General features: G+C 44.4%; 1 protein-coding gene across 12 annotated transcripts in view; it reads right to left on the bottom strand.

Annotated features, from left to right (window-relative positions):
• The window catches only part of LOC119176546 (SWI/SNF-related matrix-associated actin-dependent regulator of chromatin subfamily E member 1), a 30,944-nt gene extending 9,008 nt beyond the window's left edge, over positions 1-21,936 (bottom strand). For 3 of the 12 annotated variants that reach the window (XM_075877852.1, XM_075877856.1, XM_075877858.1), the window contains exons 1-7: positions 21,788-21,932; positions 21,138-21,184; positions 20,564-20,653; positions 17,855-17,941; positions 3,350-3,481; positions 1,133-1,208; positions 772-830 (exon numbers count right to left, since the gene is read on the bottom strand). In XM_075877852.1, the coding sequence (XP_075733967.1) occupies positions 772-830; positions 1,133-1,208; positions 3,350-3,481; positions 17,855-17,941; positions 20,564-20,653; positions 21,138-21,184; positions 21,788-21,866 (570 nt within the window). In that variant the 5' untranslated portion in view covers positions 21,867-21,932. The other 9 variants (XM_075877848.1, XM_075877854.1, XM_075877849.1 and 6 more) reach the window with 6 other exon arrangements.
• Positions 21,937-22,846: the final 910 nt, after the last annotated feature.

Below are 22,846 nucleotides of genomic sequence, written 5' to 3'. Positions count from 1 at the left end.
GTCAGCCCAAATATTCGGCATGACGACCAATATTGATTTGAACATAGATTTATAACACATAACCCTATGCGCACAAAAATTTAAAAGCATGGACTGTTTAGCCGTTAAAAAACTATGCTTACAAGAAGTCTACGGCAACAAGATGCATGCCTTTCTTCTGAAAATCTGAACAAACTTCCACACCACTTTCAATTCTTCATATTTTTATGCTTATGTCGTTTGCATATGCTGCCCGTGCCTGCCTTTTTTTTTTCTACATAGCTATTTTTGTGTACATGTTTTTAAGTTTTTTGTTTCCGTGTGTTAATCATAATTATGCATATATTCTTGCATCTTATGGCTTAATTTTGTATTCCTCATAGTATGTTCATATTTGTTATGTCACGTATGAGAAGTTATATATTTGTGTACAGTACAGTCCACTCTTAAAAGAATGAAGACTGTTAATCTGTTAATACTGCTGGCCTTCTAACAGCAAGTGGATAAGAAAACAATCTCCATGCATGTAACTTATCTGTCAAGAGGGGTCAGAACTTTCAACCACCAGTAGTCTTATACAAATCAAAGCCACTATGCCTCTGTGAGATAGAGAAATGTAAACTTGCTGAGCACGTGTTCCCTATAACAATGGATGCATCTGTACATCGGTGATCATCACTCTGTCAGGCTTTTTTTGCTTTCACACCGATTCCTTAGGCATTTATGTGTACTGGTTGTTTGAAATAAACATGAAATTAAAAACGAGGATAAGAAAAGCGCCGCAGCACTGACCGAACTTACAACCGATGGACTCCTTTCAAGGGCCTCTCGCTCTTCGGCAGCTTGCTGGGCTGAAAGCAGAGGACATACCTGTGAAAGTGTTTCTGCCTGAAACCAGCTAGCATAGAGAAGACATGAGCATATCCGGCTCATGTTGCCTGAAAAATACCATGCAAACTTCCCGTAGATTCACACTGCCCATTGTAAATGATGCCTAGCAATATTTCACATTTGTTCACTACGAACAGCTACAACAAATCACGATGAAATACAGAAATCGCACAAATTGAACTATGCTTTCAACTGATGAATTGAATGTTGCATAGCACAGACTGTCGCAAACACGTTAACACTAATTTTGCCAGACACTCACCCCTAACCTTGGCAGCCACCCATGCCTGGTATGCAGGGGAGCTGTGATAGGACTTGAGTGCCTCATTGTACTCCATCTGCAAGAGTGACCGAGGAAATTGGCACAACTCACCTTGAAGATGAGGGTTCATATGCATAGGGCTGTGCGATAAAGCTGAAGTAGCCATGCGTCAAGCAGGTTTTCATTTGGTATTATGGGAAAGGCAAGAAAAGTCAGTGTGGAAGTACACCAAGCTAATTCAAGTGCAGGAGAGGGCAGATCAATGATGTGCTACGACAGAGGGCATTTGGGGCGCGTGCTGTCACTCCAGCACACGGGGATAAAAAGTGAACAGGGCACAACAAGTTTTACTTAACATTGGCCTACTAGTAGCACTAATCCTTACCCTACAAATTTTAGCAGAAAAAAAAAGAAGTTTGATTACTTTCGTTCCTAGGAAATTTGATTTTTGAAAAAATCTTGGTACCCAACTTCTTACTTCATAGTGAAAATGCTTTGGATATGGCAGCCTCTGGTTATGGTCACGACACGTGCATGCTTGATAAAATTGAAATACTTTGTTTCACCTGCACTTTCACTGCTTTGTTCGGTACAGATTCCTATAGTATTAAAAACACTTTTACATGAATATTGGCAGTAACTATTGCAAGAGCAATCCACAACAAGTCGAAAATAGAGCAACCAATGTCCGTCAAGAAAAAAAAAACAGCTAGTATTGTAACTTGATTGTGCGACAACCTGTAGGTGAAGAAATCCAGATTTATTTTTCGCTACTCGGAGTAATTAAATGGGCACATATAGAAAACCATACAAATTTTTTTGCATTTTATCGCCACAACCCTGAGCTTAGCAGTGAAACACCGTAACCACACTGCTAAGACAATGGGCAATTAGAAATTAAAAAAAAAAAAACGCTTCCGCATAGGTCGGTATATAAGAGCCATTCCTTTTCTATGTCGATCTCTTTTTATGCAGTCAAGTGCTGTAGTGATATGGACCCCTCGCACCCCACCCATGTTGGTTTGTGCTGTACTACATACCCATGTTCATGTCTGCATTAGTTCGATCTTTGCTTGTGCAGTACACCTTCTAGACTACAGAAGGTGTACCACACACTTGTTAGTTATTGGGAAAAAGAGGTACACCCATGGCAAGTGAAGATTAAATACCCTCCTTTTCAACATTCTTTAAAGGTTTTTCCCTCGTCAAAGGCGTGCATGTTTCTGTCGTTACCTGTAGTTTCTTCGCACCTGTGCTTCACAGCTACACTAACTGCAGTTAACTCCAACTTTTCATTTCCAATTAATCACAAGTTATCAACACTCTATGCAAGAAACTATTTTCAATTTCCATATGTACGCTGGAACAGGAATCAGATGCAGCCCGTTTTTGTGGAAAGCCAACCCACATTCTTCCCTTTTACCTGACTGCACAGGTAAACTCTTCTAACACTTAAATCTGGAAGTAGTAGCAGCAGTAAAGTGGCATTTCACACATTGAAAGCATGACACCAACAATGTGACACACTCATTATTACACAGGGGTGAATCAGAATATGGAAGGTTAATGTGTCATGAAGCGCAGTTATGGATGTGAAGAATAAGGGGAAATGAGGGGCTCAATTTCTTTGTTAGTGACAACTGCATGAAGCCCACTAAAGCACAGGAGGAAATTGACAGTTTCTTTCAGCTTTATAGTAGAAAAAAATAAGCAAAAAAAATACAACGGGTTGATGCCAAAACCACATTCTGTGCATCACAAGGGCAAAACTGTAATGGCCAACTTTCATTCAAGTTTCTTGAATGTTCGCGTGTATGCATCAGCGGCCATTTTGGTATATGTTGAACAACCTTTCAACCAACCCAGCCATCGACTAAAACGAACAGTTAATTTTGCCCGTGCTTTTTCTAGCTTCATTTTTGTTACAATCATGGGGTGCAGCACAAGGTGACAATGACCATAACCATGGTGTAGCATGGGGAGCTTAGCCCAGTTGCAGTGAACTTGTAGTTCCACTAAAAGAATAAAAAAAAGGAGGTGTAGCCAAGCAAGGCAGGCAAATAAGCATGTGTTGTGAGACACAGATGGAGGGAGTCGATGGGTAGGGTAGCGAAAATGGTGCAGTCAGCTGACAACACAAAAGCAGGGCCAGAGATGGGGAGGGCCAGGAAAGGGCAGCCGCGCGAAATGACGGCGACGATGTTCACAGGTGCCCACCTTCTCGGTTTCGTAATCATCGACGTACTCTTGCTTTGCCTCATCTGGCAGTTCTCTCCACATCTGACCGATTATTTTGCCGATTTCCCACAACTTCAGGTCAGGGTTCGTAGCCTTCACCTGATCCCACACCTTAAAAAAAATCACAGGTCAATGAAGCTTGTGCCTCCCCCATTTCAGATCATTGCACCGACAACAGAGATGCTTGGAAACGATTAGGCAACCTCTTGAAAGCAGGAGTAACACGAGACGTGATCTAATTCGCAGTGAGGCGACAGATACACAAAATAGGCTGGTTATGCCAGGCGAGACGATCCTGAACCGCTCCACGCAAATGACCTATGGCACTTTTCTTCCTTTTTTTCCCACAACAGAGTTAGGTAAACTGTAAGGCCTGTTACCTGTGCTGGCACAATTAAGCATGTGAAATTCACGAATGAGCCTAACTTGAAGACAAGTTGTGTGCGTGAGCACTAGCGATTTTCTTAAGAGTTAGCAAGCAAACCAGCGCTAGACATTACTTTCATATAATCTACTAGCCTACCTAATTATGACTGATAATTGCAACTTGAGCGAGTTGGTACGGATTAATCTTGATTTACTGACACAGCTTTTCCATGTTTACAGGATTCTTTCACAAACATAGAGCACTGATATACTAGCACAAATACAACCCCCTGCACCAATCTTTTTTTTTTTTTCTTGGAAAAAATAGCTTGATAATGTGCCTTGAGTTTATAGTTTATAAATGAGGTTACAGCTGCTATAACTTTGTCCCTTTGAATTGTAGCAAGCTCTGCCGTAGGGTTTTCACTAAGCTTTGAAAAAAAAAAAAAAGCCTGAATACGATCAGAGGCATGTGTCTGCAATGAGAACAGCACAACTCAGTGCAATAAAGCTAATGAATACAATGGTAGAAAAAAACCAACTATGCCAATCAATGGAGCATAGGCCAAGTGGCATCAATACAAAAACACAACTATGCGAATGCAAATATGTCTAGTCCTACAGCGCATTGCAACGCTATTGAGATATCACATGCCACGTCGAGAAGAGTAGCATTACAGTCAACTGCCGATTTTTCAGACACCCGAATTTTCGGACATGCCCGATAATTTGGACATCTTCGCGGCACCACCACGAGCCCCATAGAATCAATGTATAAGGAAGTCTGAAATTTTGGACGCTTGAACCCCCCGGAGTTCAATTTTCCGGACTTTTTTGACGCGACGGATGGTCGGAAACCACCAGTGGAAACCACCACAACTGCGTCACATGCGATTACAATCGCAAAAATGAGCGCGCTGGTCTATTGTGGCGGCATCTGTTGCTTGGACTCGTTGATTGTTACCGGAGAAACACACACGGCCTCCGAGATTCCTACAAATGGCCGTGTTTATCGTGCAAGGGTGCTTCACTGACAATCGAAACTATCCACCCAGAAATTTTTTGGCGCCAATGAAGTTCCTTTCGCTTTAGCGCTTGTGCTCGTGTGTGCCACTCTGGCTTCCCGCGCAGAGCTTTCGCAAATCGTTTCACCACTTCGAACTAGAACTAACCGTCACACACCGATTTCGTCTGACCACGCTGGCTATTTTGAATGTTTACCAGCGCCACCTCTGGAGTACCCGAGGCACCGTCGCCTGCCGTAGCGCCGTTTTGTTTACGCAGCCCACATGGTGTTTGGCTAGCCTAGTGCGTGGTTGTGCGATCGTGTGAAGTGTGCTCTGCAACGCTAACCCTAGGTGCTTCGACGCTCGTCAGCAAACTCCTTTGTTCACATCGTGAGGATTTAACTTGCCTGCGATGGCCCCCACTCCACCTCCGTGATGATGATGATATATGGTGTTTTTTGGCGCAAGGGCCATTTGATGGCCAAAGAGCGCCAGTTCATGCGACAAGGAATGTGGACAATGATTGTGATTAGCGGCTGTATAAGGGCCATAAAATTCCTTGCGGTAAGGCGGGTAAAAACATACAAGTAATAAAATCATGACCATGCCGTGAAAGGTGTGTGTGGTGTGAATAGATAACAAAAGTTGGTGATAAAAAAAAAACGATGGTGTATATGTATGGCATTAGCACAAGTGCCTCACTGGTTCATACCCTTGCGTGCAAGGGCCGTGAGGCAAGTGCTTTCCTGTGTAGCCACCGCAGCAAAAACCTCCCTGGAGAGGTCGCGCTACGGGATGCCCGGGTATATGATATGAAAATTACGAATTTATTTTAAAAACGCTAACAATGATTTATGACTAAAAAGCGGTTCCCTACCAACGAACATTGCAGGGTGTAAAGGTACATGTTGTCGGTAGGGTAATGGAAAATGCTGTTTTCTTATAGTTTCTAAGTGTTTACACTGGATTAACACGTGAAGGACGGTTAATGGTTCATCACATCTGTCACACAATGGTGGATCGCCACCAGACAAAAGATATGTGTGTGTTGTGTATATGTGTCCTATCCTGAGTCTCGTTAGTATAACCTCTGTATGACGCGATTTTGATACTGGCAGCCAATGACCAAGGTGTGGCTTAATAATGTGTAGTTTGTTTTGTGTGTGTGTATCCCACTTGCTCTGCCAGTAGTCCCTGATGTTTCGTTTGAGAGACGGCTTAAGATCAAGGGCCGGGATTAATATGGGTGTAGGGCCAGTGCTTTTGTGGACGGATGCAGCAAGCTGATCCGCCCTCACATTGCCTTGGATCTCACGGTTCCCTGGCACCCAGCACACTACAACATGTTGTTTTAGTGTGTAGAGTGTGCACAAAATGGAGTAAAGTGAGACAAGGACCGGGTTTTTTGTTTTTTAGGACTGTGCAGAGCCGTTACCACACTGAGGGAGTCTGTATAAATTACTGCTTTTTGTATTTGTAGTTGTTTGATGTGTTTAGCTGCCACAAGTATCGCGTAAGCTTCTGCTGTGAAGATACTTGTGCTTGGATGTAGAGGGCCAGCATCCGAAAAGGATGGGCCGACAGCAGCGTAGGACACAGAGGAGTTGGACTTGGAAGCATCTGTAAAGAACTCAGGACGTGTGTATTTGTGTTGAAGTTCCAGGAAGTATGTTCGGATATGGGCAATAGGCGCATGTTTTGTAACTTCTAGAAAGGACACATCGCAGTCTATAGTCTGCCATTGCCACGGTGGCGGATATGCTACAGGAGCCATTAAACTGTGTTCTAGTGAGACTCCAGTTTCCTCGGCTAGGCTTTTCAGGCGAACTGAGAAGGGCTGCCTCATCGAAGGCCTGTTTTGAAACAGAAATGAGCTCGACAAATCATTAACTCTTTCCGGCACAGTGGTCACCTACGGTGACCACCCTTTCAACATTTTTTAGCAGCGACATCTAGGGGTTGAGCGAGCAAAGAAGTGTTTGCTTTTCCCTTTTAACTTTGCTGAAGATGCGGAAGATGGCGCTAGTTATCCAGGGGGCGTTTTTTCCCGCCAAGAAAAAGTTTTGCAACAAGCATGCCGTTTCCCGCGCTGGACCCTGAAAGATTCTACGGGCGCAAAGGTATGTGAGCCTGCACGTGAACTTTTTTTGGTGTAACATGCAGCGGGAGGGTATTTATTACTGGCTGTACTAGTAAAAATGCGCTGCGGATCAGTTTCATTCTGTACAGCGACTTTATTCAGGGTGGTTACCTACGCTGACCACCGTGCATGAAAGGGCTACGGCAGGCCCGTAGGCCGGGGGGGGTTTGGCTGAAGGCCCCCCCCCCCCCCGAGATTCTGATGGAGGGGGGTGTTTTACCGAAAAAAAATGTTAAAGATAGGTGTTTTTCAAGGCTTTCAGCAAGTACCCCCCTCCTCCGAGAAAAATTCCTGGCTACGGGTCTGTAAGGGAGGGGAGGGGGGTCTCTGACTGGATGAAGAAAATTCGAAATAGAATAATTTTTTTCAATACGTTTCTTTCAGTTCAATATCAAGATATTCCGTCCGACAATGACAGCTATGCTGGAGGCGACAGCTCAAGTGACGGCGAATTTGTGCCGGAAGAGGATAACCACAATCACTCTCCCGAAGAACAATCCGTGACGCCGCAAGTAACTGAATGCGTCAGTGACTCATCGGACTCCGAAAGAGATGAGGAAACTACCCTCCCACTCCAAAAGGTTCCCGTGTGGAGCACTAAGTATCGGATGTCTCCACCGCTAATATTTTCACATGACTGCGGACTTCCACCTGACATACTCGCCATCAACAATATTACCCCATTTGGCGTTTTTAGTCTTTTGTGGACGCCTGAGTGGATTGACAAGATTGTTTTTGAGACGAATCTATACGCACAGCAAGAAAACAAGCGCTACGTTCCTACAACGGACAAAGAAATGCGTGCATTTTTGGGCCTCAATTTGTTGATGGGATTGAAAAGGAGTCCCAGCTATCGCGACTACTGGAGCAGCGCACCTGATTTGAATGACCCCTTCATTTCAAAAGTCATGACTGTGAACCGATTTGGATGGCTGCTGTCCCATCTTCACCTAAATGACAATTGTTTGCAGCCAGAGAGGGACGATCCCACTTTTGACAAGCTGTACAAGGTACGTCCACTTTTGTCAGAAATTTCCAGAACTTTCGCTCAGCACTACCTGCCAACAGAATATCTGGCCATCGACGAATCGATGATAAAATTCAAAGGTAGAAGTTCTTTGAAGCAGTATATGCCAAAAAAGCCAGTGAAAAGAGGCTACAAAGTTTGGATGCTCTGTGCTAGTACAGGCTATAATCTCAAATTTCAAATTTATACTGGAAAGTCTAACGACGGTGTTGAAAGAGACGTGGGTGCACGTGTTGTAAAGACACTGGTTGATGATTTGGCTGGAAGGTACCACCGGGTATTCTTTGACAACTATTTCACCAGTTACTACCTGCTGAAAGATCTCGCAGAAGCCGGGATATATGCGTGTGGTACAGTAAATGCCAGCAGGAAGCACTTACCTAATCTCAAATCCGACAAGATGATGAAGAGAGGAGACACTGATTACTCAGTGAGCAACGACAAACTCTGCTGTTTGAAGTGGCGAGACAAGCGAACAGTTCACCTGTTGTCAAACTTCCACGACCCTGCCGACGAAGTTCAAGTAAACAGAAAAGAGAAAGACGGAGCCATTACTAAGGTGAACTGCCCTGCAGCACTTCAAGAATACAATAAGAACTTGAACTTTGTCGATAAGTTTGATCAGCTGAAAGGGCAGTATGAGGTAGATCAGAAATCACGCAAGTGGTGGCACCGGATATTTTTTCACCTTCTTGATTGCAGTGTTGTCAACGCATTCATCATTTTTCGGGAACATGCTGGTTCCGAAAAAATGACCTTGAAGGACTTTAGAAGAAGCTTAGTCCGACAGATGACTGCCGAAGCTCTTCTAGATCCTACAGATAAACGTAAGTCATCTGTCGGCGCAGGGGCCGAACTGAAGAAATTCAAACCCTTTGTGGACTTCGCCATGCGTACAACAGCGTCCAACCATCAACCAACAAGGTGTTCACCACGAAGGTGCGCGAACTGTAGCACAAAGGCACACCCATCTCGAACCATTTGGATGTGTCAAACATGCAACGTGCCACTCTGCCTTCGGAAAGAAAAAAACTGTTTTTCAGAATTCCACAAGAAGTGACTCCCTCTGTGCACAGCGCAAAGTATGCTGCTACATTGAAAACGACCAGTTGTTGCATATGTGCGAAACATAGACCCTTCCGGCACGGTGGTCATCAGTGGTGACCACCTTCTGGGAACTTTGTTAAATGTCGTAATTTTTTTTTCGTGCGTGCAATGTGTTATTTGTGACCTTTTATCATAATTTTTGCATTAAAATTCAAAATCTGAAGCAAACCCAAATTCTGTGCTTGAAAGAGTTAATAGTAGAGTATGAGGGGTGCTTTTTATCTGCTTTCACCTTAAGGAAATAAACAAAAGACATATAAGTTCTCTGCAGATGAAGCGACCACTCATTTGACTCCACATAAAGGCTTTCTACGGGGCTGGTGCGAAAAGCACCCGTAGAAAGGCGGATGCCCAAATGGTGCACGGGGTCCAGCATCTTTAAAGCACTTTGAGTTGCAGACTGATAAACAACGGCCCCATAATCTAAGCGGGTGCGAATGAGGCTTCGATACAGATTTATGAGGCATTGCTTATCACTACTCCAAGTAGTACGTGACAGCACTTTTATAACATTCATGGCTTTTAAACATTTTATTTTTAAATTCTTGATGTGCGGAACGAAGGTCAGCTTGTTGTCCAAGATTAAGCCTAAGAATTTATGTTCGGCTTTGACGGACAGACGTTGCCCGCTCAGTCGAATGTCAGGTTCAGAGTGCAAGCCTCTCTTTCGAGAGAACAAGACACACGTGCTTTTTTGTGGGTCAAGTCGAAATCCGTTTTCATCTGCCCATTTGGAGACCTTGTTTAAGCCCAGCTGAACCTGCCGCTCACACATGGCCAAGTTGCATGACTTGAAGCCAAGCTGAACGTCGTCGACATATGTACAATAGAACATATTGTGGGGAATGGACAAGTGCAAAGAATTCATTTTAATAATAAAAAGTGTGCAACTAAGCACACCACCTTGTGGCACGCCTGTTTCCTGGACAAATGTTTGGGAGAGCACACTGCCCAGACGGACACGGAATGTCCGGTTTGACAGGTAACTTTCGATTATATGAAACATTCTTCCGCGCACACCAAGGTGGGACAGGTCTCTTAGAATTCCGAAACGCCATGTTGTATCATAAGCCTTTTCGATATCGAGGAACACAGAGAGAAAATATTGTTTATGGACAAAGGCGTCTCTGATCTGTGCCTCGATACGAACAAGGTGGTCTGTGGTGGATCTACTTTCTCGAAACCCGCACTGAAATGGGTCGAGCAAATTATTTGTTTCAAGAAAATGTACAAGTCGGCAGTTTATCATTTTTTCGAAGACTTTGCACAAGCAGCTTGTAAGTGCTATAGGCCTATAACTCGAGGGTAAAGAAGGGTCCTTGCCCTCTTTCAAAATGGGAATAACAATAGCCTCTTTCCAGGAGGTAGGAATAGTGCCAGAAGACCAAATAGCATTGTACAAACAAAGTAAGGTTTTTCGGGTTTCGTTTGGTAGGTTTTTTAACATTTCATACATCACACGGTCAGAACCTGGGGCAGAAGTACTGCAGGAGTTTAGAGATGTTCGGAGCTCAGCTAGACTGAAAGCTTGGTTATATGCCTCGTATCTGGTGGATTTGTGTTCGAGTTTCTGCTTTTCTATTCTTGTTCTGTATTTTCGGAAAGTGTCAGTATAGTGGGACGAGCTGGATACCCGTTCAAAGTGTGCACCGAGGAAGTTCGCCTGATCTTCCAAGGTATCACCCTGAGTGTTTACGAGTGGGAGTGAGTGTACTTTTCTTCCTGCTACCCTACGAACCATGTTCCAGACTTTGGCCTCTTGTGTATACGAATTTATTCCTGATAAAAACTTGTGCCAACTTTCTCTTCTGGCCTGCCGACGCGTTCTCCTGCCTTGAGATTTTATTTTCTTAAAGCTCTCAAGGTTTTCCGCTGTTGGCGAGTTCCGCAGCAATCTCCATGCCCTGTTCTGTTCCTTTCGCGCATTACGACACTCCGTGTTCCACCATGGGACGTGTCGTTTGCCGGGCATTCCAGATGTTTGTGGTATGCACCTGGCTGCTGCGTCAGTTAGAAAAGCTGTGAAATACTGCACAGCTTCATCTATGTTTAACCTACATATGTCTGTCCAACTCAAACGTGTAGTGTTATGGAACTGTTCCCAGTCTGCTTTGTTTATCAGCCATTTAGGAACGTGTAGAGGACCTTCATATGTTGTTTGTGAACTCAGCACTACAGGAAAATGGTCACTACCATATAGATTATTTATGGTTTTCCATTTGAGTAGGGGTAGGAGTGAAGGTGATACGATGCTGAGGTCAATAGACGAGTAAGTTTTGTTGGCAACGTTATAGTATGTTGGCTCTTCCTTATTCAACAAACAGGCACCGGAAGAGAAGAGAAATTGTTCAATGAGACGACCTCGTGCATCAGAGCGAGAATCGCCCCACAGTCCACTATGTGCATTTAGGTCCCCAAGAAGCAAATAGGGTTCAGGCAGTTCATCTATTAAAGACTGAAATTCACGTCTTTCAAGACGGTCGTGGGGAGGTACATACAAAGAGCAGATGGTGACGAGTTTGTTTAAAAGTACCGCTCGAACAGCCACCGCCTCAAGGGATGTCTGGAGTGGTAAATGTGTACACGCTACTCCTTGGTTAATAATAATGGCTACGCCACCGGATGACGCCACAGCATCATCTCGGTCCTTTCTGTATATGACGTAAGCACGTAAAAAATTTGTATTGGAGGATTTCAGATGTGTTTCCTGTACACACAGCACTTGAGGTGAGTGTATAAGAGCTCTTGGACGTCGTCGAGGTTTTTAAGCAGGCCTTTGACGTTCCAATGTATAATTTGTGTTTCCATATTGGAAGTAAAGTAGTGCTGTGTGTACGTTAAGAGAGTGACTTGTTTAAGCTGAAGGTCGAGCTCAAGTAGCAGGGCTATTATCAGGTCCTGTTATGAGCTTTTTAGTTTTCTTGGCGCGCTCCAAAGAGCCGCGCCGCTCTTTTGGCACCAGGGGTGCCGCCGTATCCATTGCCTCCTCGGAGGCACTGGATGCCCGCTCATGTGAGCTGGTTTTTCGAAGCTTGGGCCTCGCCTGGCGAGGTGAGGCCTTGAGACCCGAGGACCCTGGAGTCCCTGGTCTCTGTTCGATAGTAGGCGGAGTAGACTCAACTACTGCCGCCTTGGGGGCAGGCGCCACAGCCAATGGCTCGCTCTGCGCAGGCCGAAGGAGTGGCGAGGGCTGGTGCGACACTGCCCCCTGGCGCGCCGCATCAGCATATGTGGGGCCATAAAATGGCGAGACTCTTTTTCTTGCTTCTTTAAATGTAATGTTTTCTTTTATTTTTAAAGTGATGATCTCTTTTTCTTTTTTCCAGAAAGAACAGGAACGTGAGTACGCGGCATGACTACCGCCACAATTCACACAGTGTGCAGGTGCTTCGCAGTTGTCGGACACATGGCCCACGACTCCACACAGAGCACAAGTTTTCCGGCCACGACAGCTTTGCGAGCCGTGGCCATATCTCTGACAATGGAAGCAACGGCGGGGGTTGGGAATATATGGCCTCACAGATGTCTTTGTATACCCAGTCTGAATGGTTTCCGGCAAATCGCTCGAAGCAAAGGTCAGTACTAAGTGTTTGGTTGGTATTTCTTTTTGATCTCTTCTTATCTTAATACGCTGTACGTTTGTCACGTTCTGGCTCTTCCATCCTTCCAGAAGTTCAGCTTCCGTCAGGTCAAGCAAATCTGCGTCCGATACGACCCCGCGAGATGAGTTCATGGACCTGTGTGGCGTAATACTGATGGGTGTGTCTCCAAACGTTGTGATGGTGTTCAGTTTATCGAATTGGTCTTTGTCACGTATTTCAAGGGGTAGATCTCCACTGGCCATTTTGGTAACCTTGTACCCGGCACCGAGAGTTTCGGTTAAGCATCTAGAAACTACGAAGGGGGATACAGTTCTGGCTTGCTTGTTAGTTTTTTCGCAGTGTATAACGTGGAAATGAGGAAACATTTGTCTTGGCCGGATGAAAAAATTGATGTCTTCGGTGCGTACCCGCTTTGAGGAGGCACGATCACTGAGTAAAGGGAATGCTTTCTGCATGCTAATTGTATGTTGTTCAGCAGCGTTGGCGGCCACCCACCACGGAGCCCAACGAGGGGACGCTACAAGTTTGCGGATGCTGAAACCTGCAGACGCCAGCCGTACAACGCCACTATAACCCAATGCGCCTAGACCAAGGTAGGCTATTTGCACAGGGTTAACCCTAGCCGCCAGGAAGTTTGGAAGTAAACGGAAGAGAGTAGAAGACAGGACAGATAAACAGTAAGAGATAAAGACGAAGATGTAGGGAGAAAGAGATAGGAAAAGGCGACTGCCGATTTCCCCTGGGTCGGTCAGCCCAGAGGTGCCGTCTACGTGAAGCCGGGGCCAAAGGGGTGTGTTGCCTCTGCCGGGGGGCCTTAAAGGTCCAATCACCCAGCGTCGGCTCAACCCCCAGGATCCCCTTTTCCCCGGACACGGCAAAGCTATGCACGGCTAGGCGTGGGAGGGAGTCGAAACTCCCTCGTTAGCTCGGGTCCGTGGTGTCGCTACACACCAAACGCCTACTTGCGCAGGCGTCCCTGCGGGCCACCCCACCTTCGTCATCCTCGCCGATGGTATCGAAGCGCGGAAAACAGTACCGTCGGTTAACGATGGAGAAGGAAGCCGCCATTATTAAGTTAGTGAAGAGTGGCCGATCGCAGGCTGACGTGAGCAAGGAGTTCGGCATTTCCAAGCAGACAGTTTCCGATTTTCTGAAGAACAAAGACAAGATCTTGGAAGTGGCCGAAAAACCGTCTGGTTCCCAAAAGATGAATGCAAGCCAAGGTGTTCATCCAAAGCTTGAGGACACTCTCGTCATGTGGCTTAATTCAATGATTGCCAAGCGGTTGCCAGTCTCGGGCTGCATCTTAAAACAAAACGCGGAAACTCTAGCGCTTCAAATGGACATCACGAATTTTAAGTTCAGTGATGGATGGCTGAGAAACTTTAAGCATCGGAATGACCTCAAGTTCAAGAAGATGTGTGGCGAAACAGCGCAGTTATTGCGCAATACCGCAGAGAAAAACTCCAGTCTTTGTTGCAGCAGTTCTCTGCTGACAACATTTTCAACTGCGACGAAACTGACTTGTTTTATAAGCTGCTGCCGGAAAGAACACTCGCTTTTGCTGGTGATGCATGCCATGATGGCAAGCATGGTAAAGAACGGCTGAACGTTCTTGTCGGCAGCAACATGTCTGGCAGCAAGAAACTTCCTTTGTTAGAAATTTGGAAGTACAAGAGCCTGAGGTGTTTTAAAGGGGCGACGCTGCCAGTGTTATACGAAGCCAACAAAAAGGCATGGGTAGCGCAGCAGTTGTTCGAGAGTTACGCCCGCAGGTTGGATGGGAAGTTTGAACAACAGAACAGACGTGTTCTGCTCTTCGTTGACAACTGCGCTGCTCATGGTTACATCAATAACTTGAAGGCTATGCAGCTGAAATTCATGCCGCTCAACACGACTGCGATCCTCCAACTGATGGACCAAGGCATTATCCGTAATCTGAAACTTTTGTACCATTCACGTATACTCAGTTGCATGGTGCTGTGCTCCAAAAATGGGAAAGGCTACAGCGTTAACCTTCGGTCTGCTGTCGAAATGCTTGCAGACGCATGGAAGGCAGTAACGCAAGACACGCTTCGCAACTGCTTTCGCCACGCGGGCTTCATACTCGACACAGAGGCAGCAGACTTGCCTGAAGAAAGCGACAGTGTGACTGACTTGTGCCCTCTCATGGACGAGATTATCAACGACCTCCGCTCTGCTGGTGCTTCCATGTCCACGGAAATAACTTTTGAGCGGTTCCTCGACGCTGACAACGAGCTTGACTTCTGCGCAGAGCTAACCGACGACAAAATAGTCAGTCAGGTTATGGCGGATTCAGACGACTCCGATGTCGAAAAAGAGAAACCAACGCCTGCGCAACCTACGACCACCGAGTTGATGCGAGCATTGATGACGTTGTCATCGGTGTACAGTGATGACATAACCCTTGCTCAGATCGAGGCGAATGTGATCACATGCAAGCGGAACGCCGTTCAAACAAGGATCAACAAGTTTTTCAAGCCACTGCAGCTCTAACACCGGCTGCCCTGACGGCACCTGCTGTCGGCTGCATGCATTTTTTTTTAACGGCTCTTTTCAAAGCCACCCCACTGATGCATTGGCAGAGTAGCGAAAGTCTGGTACTTCGACTTTGACCCTCTTGATCCGAGAAATAATTCATTTCATTTTATTTAATTCATTTAAAATATCAATGAAATGGCGCGTTTTTTGCTTGCATTGAGAAATATTAGCAAAACGGTACGTTTTTCTTGCTTGCATTGAAAATTATCAGTAAAATAATGCGTTTTTTTTTCTTGCATTCATTTTTTCGGACGGCCCGTGCTCCCTAGAGGGTCCGAAAAATTGGCAGTTGACTATACAATGTAAAGCTGCATGGGTTTTAGTCTACAGATAACACGTATTGCTATGACATACATCCCATAGCTGCATTATGCATAGTTGATGTGTTTTAGTCATAATAATACAGTAGACTCTCACTGAACGAAACCTGCAAGGACCAGGAAAATAGGCTCCATTTAACGGGAGTTCCGTTTGCGGGGAGATGAACAAGGGCGCAGAATAAAAACATAAAACCAATCTTGTCCGAAGCACTTGTTCCATTTGAGCAACAGTTCCATTTAACAGATTTCCATTTACTGAGAGTCTACTGTATGTACAGACCTTTGCTTCCACCTCCTTCAGTTCGTATCATATCGACATAAATTTTACTCTGAACACTTACAATAGAATAAGCCATGTTTTTAGCTGCCAGTTTCGTAGCAACATGACACAGTGATTTCAAGCAAAAACACCTGTCATTATGCTGCAAGTTTCGGTTTCACGTTTTAGTCCATGGTGACTGCACATTTCTACTTTTGTAAGTTTATTCACAGCATTAGGTATATTTATGCGAATATGTTCTCAAAGTCGATGCTGGGGAAATGAGCAAACCCATTACATGTATGGAGAGAGAGGTCAATCATGCATTGTTTCTCAAACAAACATGGTTGTTTCGAGATTACTCATTCGATAGATATATAGCATCGTAGAGCTAACTTCAAAAAAGTACGTAGTACTACAGGTAATGCCACTCAAGGTTTTACACCCATTTTCCCAGAAGTCTTTGCAGCTACCTCTCACCACAGTCTTGTTTTTTTTGTTTAGATTTTGTGCACATATGGCATTACATGATCAAGATATATATATTCAGCACAGATTGACAAGTTTTAATTATGACTTTACAAGGAAGCTTTGCCAAGGATCAAGCTCTTGCATGTTAATGATTTGCTGAACTGCAAAAAGGAAGAAATGAGATTTCACGGTCTATAAACAATTGTATCGGGCCAGTTGGTAAGGATCCATCTTGCTAGGAAGCGCAGCCAGTATTACAAAGAACACACAAGTTAAGCGCTTGTGTTGTGTGTTCTTTGTAATAGTGGCTGCGCTTCCTAGCAAGATGGTTCACGGTCTAGTTTGCTCAGCATTTTTCGGAAGACGTGGTGAGAGGCTCAGCTCGTGATCAGAAGTCTGCAACTCGCGCAACGTGCATGCGCATGCGAGTAAGAAAGACGCCAAAACACGAAACGCAAGGAATCTAGGCACCTTGTTGACCTCAAGAGTGGCCAAATTTTCTAACAACTATTTCTTCGATTATTTCCATCTTTTTCACTGAAGTTTCTTTTCTAACAAGTCACAAACGTAACATTATGTTAGCACTTTCAAAGCATAAGCTGTTGCGTGAACACTCTTCAAGTTTGACCATTACAATGTTGGCATTTTCTTATAAGACATAGGACAGCATAGCTCACATAAGGTTTCCTGTCATTCAGCTAAAGAGCCACCAAAGTAACGAGAGTATGCTTCTGCAAAGCAGAAGTAATAAGCTGGTGTGGCCAAGAAGCTTACTAAAAGAAATATTTGGCTACCTTTTGATCACTACTGTGTTTACTTTGTACTTGTCCCCCTTACTTGATGCCGTACTAGGCTATGTAAGGTATGATGAATAAATAAATAAAATAAATCAATGCTCATTCTCATAAGGATTCCAAAGTCTATCAATAGAACACAGCACCACACTAACAATACAACTTGCAAACTAATGGCACATTAAAGGGACACAAAAGAGGAAAAAAATTTTTCACTTTTTAATAAAGCAAAATTTGACAATCTTGAAAGCACCACTCTTACTGCGATACGACGCTTAGTAAGTGAGGAAACGCCCGAAAAGAAAATGTGGGTGGCGACGCCACTTGGAGATTCCCGCACCAAACACTGTGGCAAAACAAATTTCGAATGTGTCTACTGGGTCCTACGTAGCTTCCAATCGATAAAAATGAAGTGCATTGTAATCTCTGGGTGCTATAGCCATGGCATACAAAGTTTCAGAAAATTTCATCTAGCCGATGTCACAAAAATACCGAAAATACACTGAACTTTCTTACGTCACACACCGAGATTTTAGCACAAATTTTAAAAATGAAACTTAAGCTTTTTTCCGCGAATAACGAACTTATGAGAGTGAAACATGTGGCATTAGAATTCTCAAAGTGCATTTTGTTAATCTAAACCAAATCATTGTTTCTCTTTAGTGTCCCTCTAAAATACGCTGGCAATCATGAGAAAAGGCAAAATCATTCGAGAGGAAGAAAGAAAACAACATAGGGCTGAGTTGCAAACTGCTGGTCTTACGGCAGAGGTGTCATGTTGACGTTAAGAAGCAAAAAATGATAAACCTGGGGGGGCTGTAATCCTTACCATTTTCCTTACCTTTCTACTGTACCTCATGTAAGGCATCAGGGGTTTATCAGGTGGCTTTGGTGGTTTGGGCACACGACTTTCGGCCTGCACGAGTAAGGGAAGGAACAGCGAAATTTAATTTATCCTCCAAGGAATCGGCAGTCGATAAAATCAATGCTTGCCCATCCAGATATCAGGCGGTGCAAAACAGAATAAACAAACATTATCAGACAAGGTGTTCTGACCATTCAGAAGTATGGCAGTCAACTTATTAGAATGGCAGATTGCTAAAATATTTAATGATAAGCAGGTTTTATAAGATATTAAAGTGTTCATATTTAAAAAAAATCAAAGCTACATTTCTTTAGATGTATGTAGCCATTCTTCAAGATTTTATTTATATTTGTTTGGCTGATTTACAATTCCATAAATTACAAAATATTTTTTAAAATCTTGCCATCAAAAAAAAAAATACTGGCTTCAAACCCGGCTTCTGTTCGCTACATTACCACTCATGATTAAAGGGGCTTTAGAACACGAGTGCAAGTAATCATTGAATCGCTTCATCAAAAAGAGTTTAGTGTCTCAAGAATCGACCGTGGAAGAACTTTGTAGATTCATTCAATTACAAGCAGAGTTGCAGGGACTTGTCGCACCCTTCAAGTGCTTCCTGTCTCCTTTCATAGCAGCCAGTACACTGAAAGCTACGCAGCGAGGATGATGACAAGAAGGCTAGAAAATGCGTTCTTTCGCCTTCATCAGCGAGCATCATTACCTTAAGCACTTTTTTTTTTCTTCTTTGAACAAGCAATTTACTTTCGGTGCGATCGTGAGCAGGCACGTGGCAACATCCTGCAGTGGTCAAGATAACTATGCAGATCATGACGCTTAATTCAGCCCACGGCTGTGGACTTTCGACGTAAGGGGCAGTACGCTGGGTATGTGTCGCAAGATAACGCAAAAAGAGACTGTGGTTGCTATCGCTCCCACCTGAATGCGCTGCGAGCAGCCGCCGGAGTGCGCAGGATACGTGTCACCATGTTCCCTTTCATGAAAATTGACACTGTACATGACAGTTCTGTCTGTGCTCTGTACTTGTTTCAAATGAAGGTTACCAGGAAAATCGCTTAGACGATAGACAACACAACCACCCAATTTGTCACCGAATTTGCTTTTTTAAAAATACAGCCCACTTTTAAATTTTACACCTCTTATCTAAAAAAAAACACTCAGCCAAAACTTTTATGTTTTCATTTGTGTTTTAAAATGTGGGCCAGCTTCATAAAACAGAGCATTCACAAAGTAGATCAAACCTTTGGTTGCAGCTACCCCACAAGAAAAAAGTTGTCTAGGCCACAGTCAACTTCTTTTCGCATGCTTCAGATGGGAAAATACCCTAGCCTCTCCATTTACAGTCATTTCAGCACTTTGTCGGGGTTGTCAAGATCACAGAGCAAAACGTTGAGACACACGCTCGGAAGATGCTTCTCTTTACAGGGAAAGCATTGAAAATTCTCTGGATATGAATTTCATCATGATCAAGAGCCCAGTCCTACTACAACTCGAGGCTGTTCAGAAGGCCCATGTGATGGTGAGGGGCCTGTCACATGGGCCCACAAATGGCGGTGAGGCTAGCCTATCCATCCCTAGGTGGGAGCAGAACCATGAACCTCCCCTTCAGGACTTTAATAAAGTTTTTTATCGGTCTACTTTGGTTGCTGTGGAGAGAACACCGGACACAGAGATAAAATATAAGAAGTCTATTAAAGCAAATCAGCAAAATTTATTGGGCATGCAAGTGTTTCCCATTACTCATTCACTACATTAATGCGCCGTAGGCTGAGGTGAGAAACAAGGAGGGCATGAGCTTGCGAGACATGTGTTAGAGAGCTGCAAATATGTATCAGAGGGAGTGTAGACGTAGCAGCACATTAGTGGTCGGGAGTCAAGCAGAGTTCCTTCTTTTGAATAACTGCTCCACGGGCCGAAGTCATTCCAAGCACGCACGACATTTTTTTGCCACCGCAAAGAAAATCAGTGAAGGAATATCGCATCTTAAGTTTCTTATTCTGCAGCGATTGTACAAGCTCGGAAGAATGCAGATGCAGAATGTGTTTGTATTCAGTGGTTAAGGATAACGAATGAAGAATGATGAAGTGTTCTCATGGCATGTTAAGCCAGTGTGAGTGTACCATGGTGCATGATTTTTCTACACATTAAATGTGTTGTGGGCTGTGCATACTTGATGAAGAACCTAATTCACCGACTACCGTAGCTGACATTCTAAGCAGTGCTTACTATGCAGGCACACTACTTTTCTTTTCAAGTGCCTTTCCCTCGAGAGAGGGCTCTTAAAGTTGTGCTTTAAAATCCACACTGTTTTCCCATCGTACAGAGGCATCATATTTTGCAGACATGCTCACTGCCAACTGACCTATGCACTATGTTTTACGGTGAGGGACTTGTTTTCAGAGAAGTGATTAAGGTAACTTAGTGTGATCATATGCACTTGAGCACTAAAGCTACAGGTGTCATTTAAAAGATGGTGAATCTAGATTCCATGGTAGGAAAAATTCACCAAAATAGTGATGTGGTGAAGTAGAGGATGTTTGTACATCTTGTGAACACTATACGTCAGCAAATACACCACGGCCAAATCAGGGGTGCTACAGATATTTAGAGGAAAGCAAATCCACGAGTGTGCTCACGTATACGAACAACACTTACGCCTGCAACGCCACGAGATCCCAACTTGAGTGGATTGAATGATGGGTGCCCATGTGGAGATGGCACGAAAGGGCTGCTGTTGGCAGAAGGCTGCAGATAGCAAGATGCTCAGTCATTAGTAAAAACTGTGTGTGTGGTTAGCAGGAAAACATCAGGACACAGAGGGGATATCTGCGGGCTAATTTTCAGTTACAAGCGAACAGCATTAATTGGGAATTTCGCGCGCAATGTGTTCAAAACTGCAGTGGATAAAAAGAATGTACGCTCCAGCAGCATGAGAAATGTAAAACGTACGAGGATGGTTGATAATTAAATTACGGTCCCGTATGACATAAACCGGAGAGCTTTTTTTAATTTCTTTCAAATAGCACACATAGGGGAAAAAACTGGAAAGGCGCACAATGAGACAGCTCTGTTGAAAGCACAACGGAGCAATTATTATTACTGCTTGTTTTACAGCAAAGAAGATAATAATATTTTCTGTTATCTGATTGCGCCGCTTCAAAACTTAGCACAAAACACTCTTTCTACAAGAAGCTACATTCACAATATAACGAGAGGCAACAGCACATACCATCGGCGAGCTTGAATTCGAAGTTGTGCCTTGCGCCCGAGGCCTTTCTGTAGATTACAAGGGGGGGAAAAGGCAAAAAATAAGACATCACAAATTCGCCACACCACTTGCCATTCGCGAAGGCTGCCACTACAGAAATATGTATCGATTTTCCTGCGCACTCATTCCTCCATTCATTTCCGGCGGGAAACAAGAGCATCCTGCGGCGATCACAAGTAGCGCGTAAAGACAGAGTGGCAGGTAGCTGTGCTTATCGTGCTAGCTAAATAAACGAGCCCGAGCTCCTCGATGTCGTTAACCGAAAGCTAGCATCACAGAAAGCAGTGAGACCGACACACCGCTGTGCCGGCTACTGCCTCGCTGAGCGCAAGAAAAATTGAAGGCACGTTGCATCGCTTACGGGGTGCAGGCGGGGTCGCAACGGCGATCTGCGCTTGCCGGTAGTTGGGCGGAAGGGCCATTGTCGCGAGTTACAACGCTGGTACCAGGTTAATGTCCCCGTACATTCGGGCAAAAGGTAGCAGACGACTTAAGACGGCGCGATTACGCTCGCGCACGGCTAACCCAGGGGCTCATGGCGGAAAAGGTGTTCTATGGCAGAAAGCTTCGCGCGTTGAGCAAAACAAAAACTAAAGCAAAACTGGCGTCACCGATGATGGCACGCGCGGCTCTCAAGCTCCCGTGATGGCCGTAGAGGACGCAAAAATCTACCACGGCGAGTTTCGTCATATGCGCGTATGGTGGAACTACTAACTCCTCTTTTAGTGGTCAGATAAGTTCGTGTGCAATTTTCCTGTTAAGGGCGCTCAACTGGGCTAAAAATTTTGATTGAGGATGTATCAAAAGATCGCTAAAAAAGTAGTTGCTACGGCGTTTTTCATTAAAAAATTATTAAAATATTTTTATTACTTCTGCTAATGATACAAGTGCGGTGATTGTTTTAGTTCAAGTGTTGAGATTTTCCTGACGCTCGAAAAGCAGCGGCCCATTGGCATCGATTGCGTTTCTGTCCTTCTGTTAATTTTGAGAAACTTTATGCTTCTGTTAGAGTGTACTAGAAGTGTTGGGTGGCGTCACTGGCGTGACCGCGCCTCGCCACCTGATCTCTTCTGCTCTGCGTTGCCCGCAGCGGCGGCGCTGCAGTCGAATAGTACTAAAAGAGCCGCGTGCAGGAACTGCTATGTGCTTCGGCTCCTCCAGCGTGTTTTCTTGATGAAGATTTCTTCGTACCTGCCCATAATTCTTGTCTAGCACACGATGCTATAGCCCTTGAAGTATGACACGCCAATCTACAGAATTTGAGCTAGCTCCATAAAAGCCCTTGTGAGATATCGAAAATAATTCAGAGAGGGTGTGTCTTATAATGATTTCTTCTCTCTTAAATATTTCTTCCTTGGTTAGGCGTCTACAATATTCAGAATAACTGAGCCGATTTATTGAACGTTAGCTGTGCTCAGATAGCTGTGAGATTAAAAAACAAATACTGTGTCACACGCGCACAGAACCAGAAAGCCATAAGTAAATAGTGAAGAGAAAGGGAATCTGAACCCCCTACACCACGAGATGTTTTCGTAATTTACTTTTTCAGGCTATACTAATATATTTACATGCATTCACAGCGACCAATAAGTGCCAAAGTTAGGCGTGATGCTGCACACCCCACCCCCTCAGAAAAAAAAAAAAAGAAATCTGCCATGGGTAGCCCTGCG

The sequence above is a fragment of the Rhipicephalus microplus genome, chromosome X, assembly GCF_043290135.1.
Source record: "Rhipicephalus microplus isolate Deutch F79 chromosome X, USDA_Rmic, whole genome shotgun sequence".
Classification (NCBI taxonomy): domain Eukaryota; kingdom Metazoa; phylum Arthropoda; class Arachnida; order Ixodida; family Ixodidae; genus Rhipicephalus; species Rhipicephalus microplus.
The sequence above is the reverse complement of the archived record's forward strand: the minus strand, read 5'-3'. Positions and strand labels throughout refer to the sequence as shown.